Source organism: Coregonus lavaretus (genome assembly GCF_964263955.1).
Source record: "Coregonus lavaretus genome assembly, chromosome: 22".
NCBI lineage: Eukaryota > Metazoa > Chordata > Actinopteri > Salmoniformes > Salmonidae > Coregonus > Coregonus lavaretus.
In genome coordinates, this window is record NC_140009.1 from 38,284,534 (window position 1) to 38,301,766 (window position 17,233).

The 17,233-nt window shown below is 44.3% G+C and overlaps 1 protein-coding gene and 1 long non-coding RNA gene across 2 annotated transcripts; one reads left to right on the top strand and one right to left on the bottom strand.

Moving 5' to 3' along the window:
• Positions 1-675: 675 nt before the first annotated feature.
• Positions 676-1,303, top strand: LOC311149783. Its single transcript, XR_014615052.1, has 3 exons — positions 676-696; positions 1,019-1,122; positions 1,277-1,303. It is a non-coding gene; the product is annotated as an uncharacterized lncRNA (long non-coding RNA).
• A 2,167-nt stretch (positions 1,304-3,470) lies between these two features.
• LOC311149437 (putative glutamate receptor) lies at positions 3,471-13,792 on the bottom strand. The gene is made up of 10 exons (XM_084186639.1): positions 13,649-13,792; positions 12,526-12,606; positions 11,089-11,120; positions 10,772-10,951; positions 8,778-9,004; positions 8,284-8,381; positions 5,511-5,728; positions 5,196-5,415; positions 4,617-4,864; positions 3,471-4,421 (listed from the first exon to the last, which is right to left on the bottom strand). Exons 2-10 carry the CDS (start codon positions 12,587-12,589, stop codon positions 4,323-4,325), a joined length of 1,386 nt encoding a protein of 461 aa, XP_084042765.1. The 5' UTR covers positions 12,590-12,606; positions 13,649-13,792; the 3' UTR covers positions 3,471-4,322.
• Between the last annotated feature and the right edge of the window lie 3,441 nt (positions 13,793-17,233).

A 17,233-nucleotide genomic window follows, 5' to 3' on the forward strand; every position in this document is an offset into this window, starting at 1 on the left:
GAAGCCCATACTGGTAAAAATATTGGCGCGTTACTGCGTGAAGCCTGCATGGAGTGGAAAATCTACGACAAGAATCCTGCCATCGTCACAGATAACGCCAGGAATATGATTGTGGCCGGTGCAGAAGCCCAGTTCAGTCCACACATTACCTGCTTCGCACATACACTCAACCTTGCCTCGCAGAAGGTTTGGGGGTGGACCGTGCTTCCAGGTTGTTGGGGAAAGTGCGAAAAATTGTTGGATATTTTCACCGCAGCCCGATTGCATGTCACGCCCTACAGGAAAAACAAACTCTGATGTATTTACCAAAACATAAACTGATCCAAGACATAATCACCAGATGGAACAGTTCATTCGAAATGCTTGAACGTTTTTTGGAACAACAGCCAGCTATAATGGCAACTCTGATGTCCAAGGATCTACGAAAGGGGGTCACAGATGTAGGCACGCTGAGTGAGAGTGATATTGCCAACATGGATGACATTGTTCAGTTGATGGGTCCTGTCAAAATGGCAACCACTGTGATGTGTGAAGAAGACCAGCCAACTCTCTCTGTAATTGCTCCTCTTCAAGCAAAACTGCTGAAACACCTACAGCCATGCGAAGACGACTCAACCCTGGTTGCAGAGATTAAGAGGGTGATGGCCAGTGACCTCTCCACAGGCTACAGAGGCACCCAAGATGCTCTCAACATAGGTAATTCATTTGGAGTCTTAATTAAAATCAACTTGGTTAATATTTTAGGTTATTAGACTGTATTAATTTGTAAAATGCCACACCTTTGCGTTTTCAAGTTTGAATTTGAGTTGTTTTTTCATATGGAAAAGTAAACAAGATATCTGCAATACAATTCTTAGTTCATGGTGGCTTTACATCATCACTGTGCCACATTTCTTTTAAACATACTAAAGTTTAATCTTCTGATTATTTTGTGTATGAGGAGGTGGTCATCACTTGCAATTTCAGGTCAACTTAATTTAATAATGCAATGAATGCAATATTCTTGTTCTTTAAACAGCATCAGCGTTGGACCCGCGATTTAAAGAACTGCCCTACCTGGAAAAAGAGGACAGAGAACAGGTCTACACAAAACTGGTTTTTGAGGCAGAAGTGTCCCACCAGGTAACTCTTCTCTCCTCTTTCCTCTGCTCTTTTCTCTTCTCCCCTTTCATTTGTCCTCTCTCAAATCTCATCTGTTCTTTATCTTCCTCTAAATTTATGTGTGCAGTATTACAGAGCAGAAATTTGAACAGTTCACACATTCTTACATCAATAGATGCAAGCAATGGGAAATCAGGAGGAAGACGTGGGAAGCTCAAGCACAAAGCTGTCAGGATTCAATGAAGAGACCACAGGTGTGTTTCATGTGATACCAATAAAAGATTGTTGTTGTTTTGTATTAATGAGAAACATGACTATATTTTGAAATATATTTCTTATATTGTAGCTCCAAATGAGTCACCTCCTTGTAAGAAGAAAGCCTTAGATGCGCTGTTGGCAATTCCTTCACCCAAAGAGAAAGAAAATCCACAAGCGAGACAGCCAGAGCAGAGGTGTTAAGGTACCGAGCAAAAGATGCGTTGCCTTTGACTGAAAATGCCATGAAGTGGTGGAGATCTCAGGAGAAAGAGCTACCTGTACTTTCCACCCTTGCTAAACGGTACCTGTGCATTCCAGGCACCAGTGTGCCAGCAGAACGAGTTTTTAGTACTACTGGCGACATAGTGAACGCACAGAGAAGTGTTCTGCGGCCAGATCATGTTGATCAGTTGATATTTTTGAAAAAAAATCTGTAGTCATTGAAGAGTAGCCTAGTAGGTTACACTTGATATTTTGTTGAATATTGTTTGTTTATTAAAATGAGAGTAGTAGCAGGTTCATCCACTGCTCATTCAACCTGAAGAAATGTTGGTTGCACTTATCAGAAATATCAGAAACTTTGAACATCCCTAAGGAGCACCATTAAATCCATTATTAAGAAATGGAAAGAATATGGCACCACAACAAACCTGCCAAGAGAGGGCCGCCCACCAAAACCCACGAACCAGTCAAGGAGGGCATTAATCAGAGAGGCAACAAAGAGACCAAAGATAACCCTGAAGGAGCTGCAAAGCTCCACAGCGGAGATTGCAGTATCTGTCCATAGGACCACTTTAAGCCGTACACTCCACAGAGCTGGGCTTTACGGAAGAGTGGGCAGAAAAAAGCCATTGCTTAAAGAAAAAAATAAGCAAACACATTTGGTGTTCGCCAAAAGCCATGTTGGAGACTCCCCAAATATATGGAAGAAGGTACTCTGGTCAGATGAGACTAAAATCGAGCTTTTTGGCCATCAAGGAAAACGCTATGTCTGGCGCAAACCCAACACCTCTCATCACCCCGAGAACACCATCCCCACAGTGAAGCATGGTGGTGGCAGCATCATGCTGTGGGGGTGTTTTTAATCGGCAGGGACTGGGAAACTGGTCAGAATTGAAGGAATGATGGATGGCGCTAAATACAGGGAAATTCTTGCGGGAAACCTGTTTCAGTCTTCCAGAGATTTGAGACTGGGACGGAGGTTCACCTTCCAGCAGGACAATGACCCTAATCATACTGCTAAAGCAACACTCGAGTGGTTTAAGGGGAAACATTTAAATGTATTGGAATGGCCTAGTCAAAGCCCAGACCTCAATCCAATTGAGAATCTGTGGTATGACTTAAAGATTGCTGTACACCAGCGGAACCCATCCAACTTGACGGAGCTGGAGCAGTTTTGCCTTGAAGAATGGGCAAAAATCCCAGTGGCTAGATGTGCCAAGCTTATTGCTGCAAAAGGTGGCTCTAAAGTATTGACTTTGGGGGGGGGGTGAATAGTTATGCACACTCAAGTTTTTTGTTTTTTTTGTCTTATTTCTTCTTTGTTTCACAATAAAAAATATTTTGCATCTTCAAAGTGGTAGGCATGTTGTGTAACTCAAATGATACAAACCCCCAAAAAATCCATTTTAATTCCAGGTTGTAAGGCAACAAAATAGGAAAAATGCCAAGGTGGGTGAATACTTTCGCAATCCAATGTATTCACTCAGGGGTGTGAATACTTTCACTTTGTCATTATGGGGTATTGTGTGTAGATAGGTGAGAAATAAATATATTTAATACATTATGAATTCAGGCTGTAACAACAAAATATGAAATAAGTAAAGGGGTATGAATACTTTCTGAAGGCGTTGCTTAGTGGGGGCGTTACTCAAAATGTACAACTGAAATCTGGACCCCCTACAGTGTCACAGTGACTATCGGTTTGAGTAATGACTACAAAATTACTTTAAGTAACTGTACTCAGATATATTAAGTGCAACGGGTTTCCTCAAAAGTTTTGACTAATGACGGCACATTTGGGTTTACAGTGTATCAACTGCAGCGCCATCTTACTTCCATCTGGCTACGTGAGACTACGCACCAAGGGGGATGGAGAATGAGCCCACTCGTGGAATTTGGTAGATTTAATTTGACCCCACAATACAACAAAACTCTACTGAAATAGCAATATTCATAGAAGAAAAAATGAATAGACTGATCAGTTATTACAATTACTGTACCTTTACCCCACAGTGCCTGTTCATTGCCCCCACTCCTGGAAAGCACACATTTTATAAATCCATCCCAAACATTTTTTTTTTTTCTATCCATCCATCCAAAACACTTTTGAGGGAGCTTAGGTGTGAAACTAACAAAACTAACAAAAATCTATACATTTGGGATGTCTAGGGATTTAATTTGGTGGAGTATAAAAAACAGGTTAAAGTAAAACATATTGAACGGTTAATGAAACAACTCAAAAGCCACCAGATTTAGTAGCACATGTGAGATATTTGGGCAGTACATATCAACAACAACGACAACAACAAAAATGTAAATACAGTTGCTTAAAGCATTTATCTGGAGGATAGTTGCAAAGCCTGTATCAACTCTATCAACTTAATATATATAAAAATCTTACTGTTAGTAGTCTATTTCTGCAGTGGGAGGCCCATGTCCACTGAGTGCATTAAATGCTATTGTTGCTGTTTTCTATAGTGGCTTAATAATACCTTTTCAGAGTGGAATATATAGTAAAATCTACTCTAATTGGAATCTATTCTAACAAGCCATTGTAAATGCACATGGGGAACTCGGTAGCTGTGTGGTACACTATGAAACAGAAGACACTGCTGTGATACACTACTAGGATACGGAAGATACTACTGCTACAAAGGACAGGACCGGGGTCCCTCACACGTGGTTTATATGCGTATCAAACTATATGGTTCTGTTCGGAGCCAATCAGTAAAACAGATCCTTCACGCTTTGCTCTTCTCTGACGTCTCTGTGCCTGCATTCGCCCCGCCCGATCTGAAACGTTGACTCAGCTCTGCCGACAACACTGAGCAGCAGGATTTCTGTGAGGAGAGAAGAGGAGAGGAGGAGGAGAGGGAGAAATAAGAAAGGAGAGGAGAGGAGGAATAAGTGTGAGTAGTAGAGGGAATTGTAGGAAGTTTTTACTTTCAATATTCATGTGTAGATTTGAAAATCCTAATAAACAGAATATATCTATTTTTAAGTCCATTCTCTATCCGCTCCTCATGTTCCCTTACCTTCTGATCCTTGGCTTGGTTGCGGGCCTTGGAGGCAAGCTCCAGGAGGGCAATGAGGAGGCCCAGACCGCACCCCAGGGCCAGCAGCATGAAGAGACCCCTCAGGATGTGTGCCTGGAGGGCCTGTGGGGCTTGGCCCCCCTCTGGCATACAGCTATTGGCCCACCACTTACTCTGCAGGTACGCCAACTCCCCAGACTCACTCAACTGCAGTATGGCCACCGTTATGTTCTTCATCATAGGGAAGCCTGGCGGGGAATGAGAGGGAAGGAGAAGGAGGGAGGAGACAGAGGGAAGGAGGAGGAAGGAGATGGGGAAGGAGGTGGAGGGAGATGGACGGACAGCAAGAGAGAAAGGGGAGTTATTTTTTGTCTTGCGAGAGAAGGGTGTCAGTGGGCATGTGTTTGAGTGCATATCAAGTAATGAACTGAACTTTAATTACTTCAGATATTCATCACCACAGCAAACCACCCATAAAAACACAAACAATGTTCCCAATGTTCCCTATTGATAGCACAGATTTCCATATATCAGGTCCATCTATGGGCTGTACTGTGGACCCAGCTGCTAGGGGCTCACCTAGGGGTGCTGCAATGCTGTACCCTCTCATGGCAATGACTTCACTACTGCGGATCAGGTTGCAGTGGCGAGCCACAGCCAGGTCCAGAGACGCTGCCTCGCCAATAAAGGCGTAGTTGCCTTCCTGGGCACGTCGATTGCCCTCTTCCACAGAAGCCACACAACTCTTCTTCCTCTCCATGTGCTGGAAGATGCGTCGGTAGGTGGGGTTGTTGGAGTTCTAGAAATGGGAGTGAAAAGGGAATCTTAGAAATGCAAAGTCGGTCAGATGATTTTAGGCCACGGTTGTTGAGACATTAGCGGTTCTAGATGTACTTTGAAGAAATTGAACGTGGAGCCGCCTTCCACTGTTCCATAGTCAATGACGTCCTGTCTGGCCAGCTCATCGAAGTTCATCACCGAGACGTGTTTGGGGTCCGAGCGTAGCATGGTGTTGAAGTTGCTGAAGTAGCAGGCCAGGAGCACCAACGCAAACACCCACCAGACAGCGCTGATAATGCGGCCAGACAGGCCTTTAGGGTGTGGGCCAGCACCTGAGAACACAAACCAGAGATCCATTATATTATGTAAAATTGTATTCTATGATTGAAACAGACATGGGACGGATCACTTAAAAACATACATGGAACTTCTGTTGGGGAGACTGAAAAACGCTTTTCACTTTAGAAACTCAAACTTATTTTTCCTGTCACTCCATCACCTTCTTCTGGACTACAATAGAAAGTGTGCAAACACCCATATTATCCGTCCTGCACTCTAAAAAGTAGGGGTTCAACAAGGGTTCTTCTAAGATCCTCAAAGTTCTTCGAGGATTATTTGAAGAATTTATAGGGGTTCCCCCACAGTTTCAATTTGAAGAACCCCTAAAGGATACTCCAGGAACCTTTTATTTTTAGAGTGTAGTTTTCTCTTAAGACGAGCAATGTAGAAGATGTTTTGAACATAACAGAGTATATAGATTGCTCATGCGTGTAGCCCTTTATACTCGTACCGGTATACGGGTTGGAAATGGCAGATTTGGACACTGATAAATGCCTAAATTAGAACACAGTGGCTGTACAGTAACATGCTATACATGACGTCAGAGCTCAGGCTCTGCGCTTCACAGTGCTGTATGGGTATTGACTGACAGCCGTTCTGAACTTGAGCAGTTGCCCCCATCCCTTCTGCGATTTTTTTGTTGTCTGAGTGACGGAAATGCTGTAAATTACGAGGACTCTATGTATTATGAAAGATGAGATGTTGAGGATTATAATAAATACTGCTTTGATGTCATACAAGCAAGCCAAACACCCTTGAGTCACATTTCCATATCATAAAACTCATGTGCCAACATTTATTTTTAAAATACTTTTTATATATTGGTTTTAGATCACAACAGAATCACAACAACATATATATACATTTAACCCCCCCCCCCCAACCTGAAAATAAAATAATTTGCCTAAATAATTAGGCCAACAATCAGCATTTCATAAAACAATATAATTGATACTATGGTACAAGTAACTGTTGACCCTAAGAAATAATAGTCATACAAAAATAATGCTAATAATAAAAAAGAAAAGAAAAAAAAAGAAAAAAAAAGAAGCTAAAGCAAGGTATCCCTCGTTTGGTGTTGGCTTGGGCATATATCTGTTATTGTTTTCATTTATTTACTTGTTTATTGTTGGTTAAATCTCATATGCATGTTGTTGGCATCCCTACCTTGCGTTTTCACCGTCTTTGCGTGTATGACACACACATGCACACACACACACTTCTACACTCACATACATGCACCCATTCACACGTACACACGCATCCATCAGCGCGCGCACACACACACACACACACACACACACACACACACACACACACACACACACACACACACACACACGTGTCCATCCACACCCGACCATTTAAAACATGTACATTTTATCTCCTGTTAGGGCCTATAAATGCTTCATAATATAATGTCAGTTTTCTAAATCTCAAATAGAGTCATTTTGTTTCTAAAAGCCAATTTATGCTTGATCCGGAAATGTGGTCGGAGGCTCCATATGGAGGGTGTGACGTAATTGCGGGGCCTCCGGAGGCATGCAGAGGCCAAATTGAGCTTCGTACCGCATCGCCGTGTGCCTCCCAAATGTTGTAACAATGTGGAGGGCTCCGTATAGCTCCGCATTGACATGATTGGTTGACGGTAGGTGGGGGCGGGAGGTCCTGTATAAACACAAACTCACTTCCTTGACAACTTCCTTCACAACAGCTCTGCGATGCTCCGCGAAGAGCAAGAAGTATGAATGGCCTGACTTCTGCAGAGGCCCTATCACCGTAAATGCTGCACGGCCAATGCAGACATCGGATTTACCATGCAGCGCCTTTTAGTCTCTAAGTTATCATTTCCATACTATAGATTTCATTAATTGTTCATTTCTAATTGTTTATTTGTGGTGCCATCGGTTTAAACCAGTTACTAATAATCTGTTTAAGTGCTGTTATTCTCCGAATTCTGAAAAGGTAGTGGCAATGTTTATGATCACTATGTTAAATGTACAGTTACAAGATGACATGGTGTTTTACCCTGGGTTGTCCTGAACAGAATGAGCCTATGTTCATTGTATTGTGAAGAAAATTTGCAGAGGACCATGCATCTGAATGCACTCATGACTCCATTCTATGTGCACCAAAATTACGATCTGCTTCTCTGAATTGCCTTGTGAAAGCAAGTGTGCTTGCTCTAGTTCCTTAATGGCACAGCTAGGAGAGCTAAAAGGAAAAGAATGGAAATCCCAGTGTAGACAATCCTGTCTAATAGCAGGATCAGAAATCCCTGTCCAGACTCTAGACTAGACCATAGAAATAGAATGCCTAGAACAAAAATCTCCATTGCAGTTATAATGGGTAGAGTGGAGGCCATATTGAGTGTACCCACAGTAAAGCAGATTCTATTTCTATAGTGTTCTAGACTCTCCTGGTCTAAACAGCAGGAACAGAAACCGCTGTCTAGACTCCCTTTGCCAAAATAGCATGATTCTGTTGAACATGTGACTTGGCAGCAGCAGTTTGAGTCAGAGGGCGATTTGGCTCATAGCTGCGTTACCTTGCAGGGTCAGGGCTCCGGTGATGTACCAGAAGCTGTGCAGGAGGGTGAAGCTGTGTTCGTCTGTCTCGGGGTCAGCCCACTCACAGGGGCTTATCCTGAGGGGGTAAAGTGAGCATTGAGATCTGTCTTTCTTTACAGAACTTCATTCTCTGGACAGTGGCTAAACCAGATTCTTAGAAGGATGAATTAGCAGCGCAGTTTCTACTTCCATTGAAATACTCTATTTTCAACCACCCCCATCTCCCACGTTATATTTGTATACTGGACGTACTGTATGTAGCCTATATGTTTCATAGCATTACGCATTATTTGTATGTTGACATCTTTTTATGCAAGAAGGGGCCAATCCTAATTTCTCATTGACTTCAATTGATGACTAACAGTTAAGTGAAATTCGACTTAAGTGGAAGTTAGGATTCACCCCGAACTAACTAGCATTCATAGCTAAGGGCTACATTAGGAATGGGGCCGAGTTGATGATGATATCTCACCTGGCCACCAGATAAATGCAGAGGCCAGTCACCAGGAAGGCCAAGAGGACACCCACCCACATCTCCGTGGAGAAGGGGAAGAGGAAGCTGAGGGAGTGGCTCTCCTCGGAGCCCAGGTCCCTGCTCAGCATGAAGCCGATGCCCGTCTGCATGAAGGGAGTGCTCATCTCCACCGACTGCTCCCTGGTTGCAGTGAGGGTCAGAGGGGCGACCGCCAGGACGGCCTCCTGATAAATAGGAGCAGACGAGCAGACACACACATACACTACCAGTCAAAAGTTTGGACACACCTATTTTTTAACTCTTTTTTACATTGTAGAATAATAGTGAAGACATAAACTATGAAATAACACATATGGAATCTTTGCACACATATGGAATGATGACAGCTTTGCACACTCTTGGCATTCTCTCAACCAGCTTCATGAGGTAGTCACCTGGAATGCATTTCAATTAACAGGTGTGCCTTCTTAAAAGTTCATTTGTGGAATTTATTTCCTTCTTAATGCTTTTGAGCCAATCAGTTGTGTTGTAACAAGGTAGCGGGGGTATACGGAAGATAACCCTATTTGGTAAAAGACCAAGTCCATATTATGGCAAGAACAGCTCAAATAAGCAAAGAGAAACGACAGTCCATCATTACTTTAAGACATGAAGGTAAGTCAATACGGAACATTTCAAGAACTTTGAAAGTTTCTTCAAGTGCTGTCACAAAAACCATCAAGCGCTATGATGAAACTGGCTCTCATGAGGACCGCCACAGGAATGGAAGACCTAGAGTTACCTCTGCTGCAGAGGATAAGTTCATTAGAGTTACCAGCCTCAAAAATTGCAGCCCAAATAAATGCTTCACAGAGTTCAAGTCACAGAAACATCTCAACATCAACTGTTCAGAGGGGACTGTGTGAATCAGGCCTTCATGGTCGAATTGCTGCAAAGAAACCACTACTAAAGGACACCAATAAGAAGAAGAGACCTGCTTGGGTCAAGAAACACGAGCAATGGACATTAGACCGGTGGAAATATGTCCTTTGGTCTGGAGTCCAAATTGGAGATTTTTGGTTCCAACCGCCGTGTCTTTGTGAGACACGGTGTGGGTGAACGGATGATCTCCACATGTGTAGTTCCCACTGTAAAGCATGGAGGAGGAAGTGTTATGGTGTGGGGGTGCTTTGCTGGTGACACTGTCTGTGATTTATTTAGAATTCAAGGCACACTTAACCAGCATGGCTACCACAGCATTCTGCAGCGATACACCATCCCATCTGGTTTGGGCTTAGTGGGACTATCATTTGTTTTTCAACAGGACAATGACCCAACACACCTCCAGGCTGTGTAAGGCCTATTTTACCAAGAATGAGAGTGATGGAGTGCTGCATCAGATGACCTGACCTCCACAATCACCCGACCTCAACCCTATTGAGATGATTTGGGATGAGTCGGACGGCAGAGTGAATGAAAAGCAGCCAACAAGTGCTCAGCATATGTGGGAACTCCTTCAAAACTGTTGGAAAAGCATTCCAGGTGAAGCTGATTGAGAGAATGCCAAGAGTGTGCAAAGCTGTCATCAAGGCAAAGGGTGGCTATTTGAAGAATCTCAATTATAAAATATATTTTGATTTGTTTAACACTTTTTTGGTTACTACATGATTCCATATGTGTTATTTCATAGTTTTAATGTCTTCACTATTATTCTACAATGTAGAAAATAGTAAAAAGAAAGAAAAACCCTTGAATGAGTAGGTGTGTCCAAACTTTTGACTGGTACTGTAGATACACACAAACACACACATACACCACACAATGACACACACACATGAGCAGGAACACACACAGGCACAGGAACAGGGACAAACAAACAGGAATAGGGACCCACACACACATGTGAGTGAGTATAGCCATGAACGGCTTACTGAACACAAGTCTGAATGACTTAACCAATCCCCCAGCGTACCCTATACCACCACCTGCTACCTTCTGTCCAGGCCACTCACCCCTCGGACCACCTCCCCGATCATCCCGAACCAGTTGCCACTCTCGTCCTGTCGCCCGTATTTGCCGTCCTTCACCAGGTGCACATTGTACTTGAAGCCCAACTTCTTGGCGATCTCCGCGAGCAGGTCAATGCAGTACCCCTCCAGCTCAGACCCTTGGGTCATGATGTATGGCTCTTGCTGGTGGGAGAGAATCCGACAAGTGGATCATAAGTTAAAACTTGCATACCATCATAGAATTACATTAGAGTGGCACTCCAGTCTCCTTTTCATGCGTTTGCGATACGTATTAGTATGTTGTATATATAATACCTTACCAATATAGTGGTGATGGATAAAGCTGCTGGCCCTGGAACAACAAAAAACAAACATGTCAATGTATACACACTGCTCTTTAGTCTGTCTGTGTAGTGAAATATAATATGAGTGATTTAATACGATTCAACGTTAATCCCTTCTCCTGGCCTTGCGTTGGTTCATTTGCTTTGTGTTGTTGAAAACTAGTAGAAGTTGCTTCTTGAGGGCTTCTAATGTAAGCGTATAGTCATACCATATTCTGCTCTGTCCTCTCTTCCAACTTCATGAGTTAAGACCCAAGAGCCAGGATAGAGAACAATGGCTGTATTGTACAGCAGCTTTCTCACGAGACACTTTTCTCTCCAATGACAAGGAGTCCATTTTGGGGGCAATGTAGGGGGCCAGTAATGGGGTACCACAGGGCTGTTTTGAACCCCCTGTGGTGAGACTAAAGTGGGCTCCTACCCACCCCACTCTTCCCTAAAGGCATGTTTTGGAACCAACCCCTCCTTCAAACCCCGCCAGCAGAAGAGGCAAACAGTCCCCCCTTCCAATCCCCCTCCCTTATGCATGACACTGAAAATAGTTTTCCTTGCCGTCGACTGACTGTGACCAATGCCATTTCAGCATGTCCGTCTCAAGACCTAACAAGCCCTGCCAGGGTTGGAGGCGGGGAAGCGGAGGTGCCGGGGGCCCAGTCGGGGTTGCTCCCTCGGTATGGTATAGTGTCAGTGGCATACTGACACACATCAACAGTAATTTGTAAAAGACCTTTGGCATCGACCTACAAGCCCACTGAGATGCCTGTCATTTCACGGGCCTGCCCCGAGCCATTGTCTGCAAGTTCAATTGATTTATCACACTCTTTTGTTGGCAGTGGCAGGCATCCTCTCGGACGGCTCGTGAGAAATGGTCAGGCCTCAGATCTGATGAGGCCCCGGGGCTTTGATAGGGCTCCAGCCATCCAGCCTCAGTCAATGGGAAGAGTCAAATGTCAAGACACGAACCATTTTGGGGCGCCCTCCCACAGGCTAGGGCATGCTGAGATGCTGGAGGACTTTCAAAGGTTTTATTAAGGCAGCGCTAGAGAGCCATTGCCTGCCACAGCTTGGTGGCTCAGTATGTTTTCTAAATGTATTCACTTAATTTTCAACACTTATTCCCAAAATTCCTATAGATAACCTAAAATACTTCAAAGGTGTCTTGACCACTTATACATGATACCACTAGGGGTCACTGTAATAAAAGGTTATGGTTAATGAGTACCCTAGACAGTAGCAGGGAGGAAGTTATCCTGGGAGATAAAGGTAGAAATGGTCCTCAAACACAGATCTACGATCAGATTACCCAACCCCAAATCCTAACCGTACCATTAGGAGGATTATAAAAAATATTTGAACCTGGACCAGTGGCAGCATTCCTTGGAGACCTTAAGATATATATTTATTTATATTTACCAGCAGTGCAAAACCCAGATAGCAGTGCCACAGCACACACGACTGATCCAATCAACGCTTTCATGTTGTCACCTTCTGAACCTGAGAATTATAAGAGGTGACAACTCATTTTCAGTGACCAAGGTGACCTTACATTTGTATTTATTTTTGATGATTAGATGCTCATGGATTTCAGTTTATATTGACCTCAATGTGAGTGTAGTCAAAACTTGAACTTCAACATTGTAAACTATGGGTCAAATTCAACAAAATTACTACAAACTGATCATTATTGTAGAAATAATAATAATACATATGCAGAGGTATTTTTCTATAATTTGAGGGCAGTAATTCCGGTTATACTTTACATTATAGTGCTCTTATTACGGTGTAATTATTCCTGTTACAGTGTAACAAGTATTGTAATTACTCATTATTACACTTTTCTAAAACTGTACTTAAGGTTAATCCAGGTAAGGGTTAGGGCTAATGTTAAAGTACAGTGTCCTAATAAATAATACAGTACTTGTTAACCTAATTACACGAGTACACAGTAATAAGGGCACTGTAGTGTAAAGTGTTATAGTATTTCCCTGCACAACAAACGAGAAAAGCATATTAACCTTACACTAAAATAATAATTTTCATATTTGAAAAATGTTTCAAATGTAATCACATTGAGGGGAATTTTGGCTCAGGGTATAACAATGATATTTTATGTATCAATCTTTAACAAATGCATTTTTAGCACTAAGTGCTAACCAAGGACAATGCTTTCCAAATGGTGCGTTGGGATTGACGGACCACGCCTACAGACTGGGTTATAGTTCAACACATGGTTTAGTCTATTTGGTTAGTCACAAGGTTCAACTTTATTTCTTATAAAAACATTGGAAATCCTAAACCAGAATTTCACAAGGAATTCAAATGTGGGGGTTATAATGCAAAGAAACTGTAATAAACTATGCCTCATGGCACATGCACATGTTCATTAATAGATCACAAATTGAAGAGAAAAAAAACATTCAAATTCTTTTAGGAACAACATCAATAAGATGCTGCTTTCAAAATTCACTGTAAAAGCGAATAGCACTGTCTGAATAATAGGAAAAAGTCCAATAGGGTTCCAATAAGGTTTCCTTACCTTAGATGTTCCGTCTTACTTAGTAGAGAAGCAACTCTGGTGGAGTGGAAGGACGCAATCAAAGTAGTCAATGGAGAGGGAGGGATGGTTGGGTGCAGTGCAAGAGGGGCAGATATCACACCCACACGCAACCCGAAATTATAAAGGGGTTGGACATGGAAGGAGATGTGGAGGACTCTAAGACATGTGGGTTGCGTCCCAATAATCTCTCGAATCTAATCTCCTTTCTCCCAAAGTGTGCACTTGTTCACTTCCCTTGGTGCACAATAGCAGCTATAGAGTGATGCACATCATTGTTTTTGTCAGATTAAGTAAGAGAGCCCCCAACCTCTCATCCCCCCCACCTAAAAAAAAGGAGAAGAAAAAATAAGTTCCTAGTAGTAAATGGAGAAGTGGGGGTTGGGTGCAGTAAAGGGGAGTAGTAGCACACCCATACAATGCAGGAGATTTAGGTGGTTTGAATTGAAGATGGCAGACCGTAAGCGCAGACGAAGGACATCAAGGATCTGGAAGGATTCTGTATGGAGGAATGGTCTATGATCCCTCCCAATGTGTTCGCTTTCAGTTAGTCAACTTCGGTACAACATAATATGGGGAGTCGCACTCGCGACTTCGGTTGAAGAATCTAAAATCACACCTGACAAGGCCAATGTAATCAACACCACGCTGGAATCCCTGCCTTCCACAGGTGATAAGAAATCCCTTCAATTATTCCGCTCTTTACCTCAGTGTGAACAGGAACGATTCACGCTACTACGTTGTGCCGACTAAACTGTCCCTTTGTGGTAGAGCGTGCTCACCCCCTGGACGTTGTGAGCTGGAGTTTGTATGGTTCTCATAGTTTCCTAATCACAAACAATGAGTTATTCTTCGGATTGCTTGGCCTGGCTATAGTAATGAGTAAGATGCGACCTAGAGAACGAAGGCTAAGCCGGGTTGGGGTTTGCGACCATGCTCAAATGTTGTCTTGTGTGTCTCGGTGCATGCTCTGGCATGCCCTCGTTCAAATCAGTTTGTGTGCAGGACTAGGGGACGGCTGGCACTGAGCCCCTACTAGTCCATGCGCAGGTTCTCTTGACAATCGTGTAGCATTTTTTAGGGGGCTTGGTGTTTCCTATAGTGACTTCCTCTCCCGGGTGGCCGTTCCTCTGCTGTATCTGAGTTGTGGGACGCAGAGATGGATTGGATCTTTGGTCGAATCAAATGTCTTGTCTGCCTGGGCATGGTGTGTGCAGTGGCTGCCCAAGCTCAACCCGGCTCCTGTGCGCTCTATCGCCGGTTACGGGAGGCTACTCGAAGAGAGAGGGCCGACAGGTTCAATGGGTACTCCCTGCCGCCTGTGTCTGTCTCAGTCAAGCACTGCTTGCCTCTCTTCCCAGACTTGTCAATGAAGGGTCTGGTCCCACTTCAGTGATCCTGTCCTACGTAGACTTTTGAGACCATGCTAGCTAACAAGCGCTGCATAGCGTGCTAGCCAGGTTAGCTAACTCACTGAGGCGAGCTAGCTACTACTAGCTATTCCTGCCTCCTCAAGGTGGAGTTGCTTGGGTAACTCTCTTGTTTTGTATACATAGTGTTAAGTCGCTTGGTTATTCTAAACGGGCCGTGCTGCGGTCAAAGAGGCTAGCTAGCCTAACTTAGAATAAAGAGCTTCCTGACTAATGTCGGCTAGCATGCATAACTTCCAGTGAATTAAGCTTACTAGTGTTCCCTCAGCGTTATGGCAACCCCATTCCTATTTTCAATTCCCGGAGTTGGAGGGAGTGGAGAAAAGCGGGACTTGCATTCACCTCCGATGACGAAGCAGCCCCCGAGTGCCCGGGTTCCTGGTCTGCTTAGCCAGATTTCGACTGGGCCACAAAGTGCGTTTTCGCCAGTGCCTACTTCTACTGGGCATGATGGCTTCTGTGATGGAAGTCGTTCCTCTGGGGCTATTGTTGATGCGGCCCTTCCAGCTTTGAGTGCTAGCCACTCACCTGGATGCATCTCTCAGCCTAAGCCGGTTGCTTCGGGTGTCTGTCGGGCCTACGGGCCATGGCCCAGTGATGGGACCCTCTGCTATGGTCAGGGGGCTCCCAGGAGTTGTATCCCGCAAGGTAATCACGACAGACCCACCCTCCCGAGGGTGGAGTGCACTGTACGAAGGCAACTCAATTCGGGGGGGTGTGGACACTGGTGCGGAGCGCACTGCATATCAATTACCCGGAGCTCCTAACGGTGCATCTGGCGCTCAGGCGCTTCCCCCAGTTTTTGTCGGGCTGGCTTGTGCGGGTCAGAACCGACAATATGTCAGTGGTGGCGTGCATCAACAGACGAGGAGCGTAATTTTTGTCAGGGCCGACATATATCGTTACCCATCACGACAAAATGCGCAATGAAAATGAAGCCCCCTTTCGAACCACTTGAGTCAGTGGATCTGAAGATCCTCTCTTATAAAAACTCCTTTCTCGTGGCTTTGGCCTCGGCTAAACGTGTTGGGGACCTCCATGCGTTATCCGGACACCCTTCCTGTACTCAGTTTGCCCCGGGCGACTCTAAGGTGACGTTGCGTCCAAATACGCACTTTGCCCCGAATGTCATGGCTACGTCCTAGAGGTCCTTAGCGTTTGAGCTATTTCCCTTTTCGCCTCCTCCTTTTGCTTCTGAAGAGCAACAGAGGTTACATGCCCTGTGTCCAGTGCGAGCCTCACGCACGTACATTGAACGGACCTGGGTTAAGTGGTTATCTGATCAGTTTGTCTGTTTTGCTAATCCAGCTCGCGACAGGGTGCTCGTGACAGGGTGCTCTCTAAGCAGCGTCTCTCCCACTGGATTGCATATAGCAGCAAGGGGCAAAGGTTACCTAGCGGTGTACGCACCCACTCCACCAGGGGTCTGGCAGCATCTTGGGCATTATTTAAAGGTTTGATTGTAGGAGATATTTGTGCTGCGGCGAGTTGGGCATCACCACATACTTTTGTTAGGTTTTATTGCTTGGACGTCACTGCTGCTAGTGTGCTTACAGTTGGGCCAGGAGAAAGTCACTAGGTAGAGCGCCGTGAGAAAAATACCCAGACTGCCGCATCTTGCGGGGTCAGGTCTGGGTGGTCTGCCATGGGCCATTTCATTTAGTATCCATTGGGGTCAGCTTGGGGCGTGATTCTATTTCCCCGTAGTATGTTGTACTGAAGTTGACTGACTGAAAGGGAACGTAACGGTATGACTATAACACACTAGCAGCTTACAGTGATGCACATCAAGATAACAAGACTTGTTTTGTCAGGTTACGTAAGAGAGCCCCCAACCAATCATCCCCCTTCCCTCTCAAAAACTACAAATAAAATAAAAGTTCCTGGCTACCAATGAAACAGATCCAGTTCCCGGGAGCCAGGGGGATGAGTGGCGAAATGAGCAGATTTCCGACCTTGACGAATCCTTTGGGAATCATCAGGAGGAGAGTTGGAACCAGAGGGAAGATATGTGGTCACTGAAAACAAACGTCCTATTCTTGAAGCTAACTCTAAAGGAGCTTATTGGCAAAAGAACAGTGCTAGAGAGAGAGAACTGTTTATAGAAGAATCCTTTTGAGGATGTGGCCAGGGACTA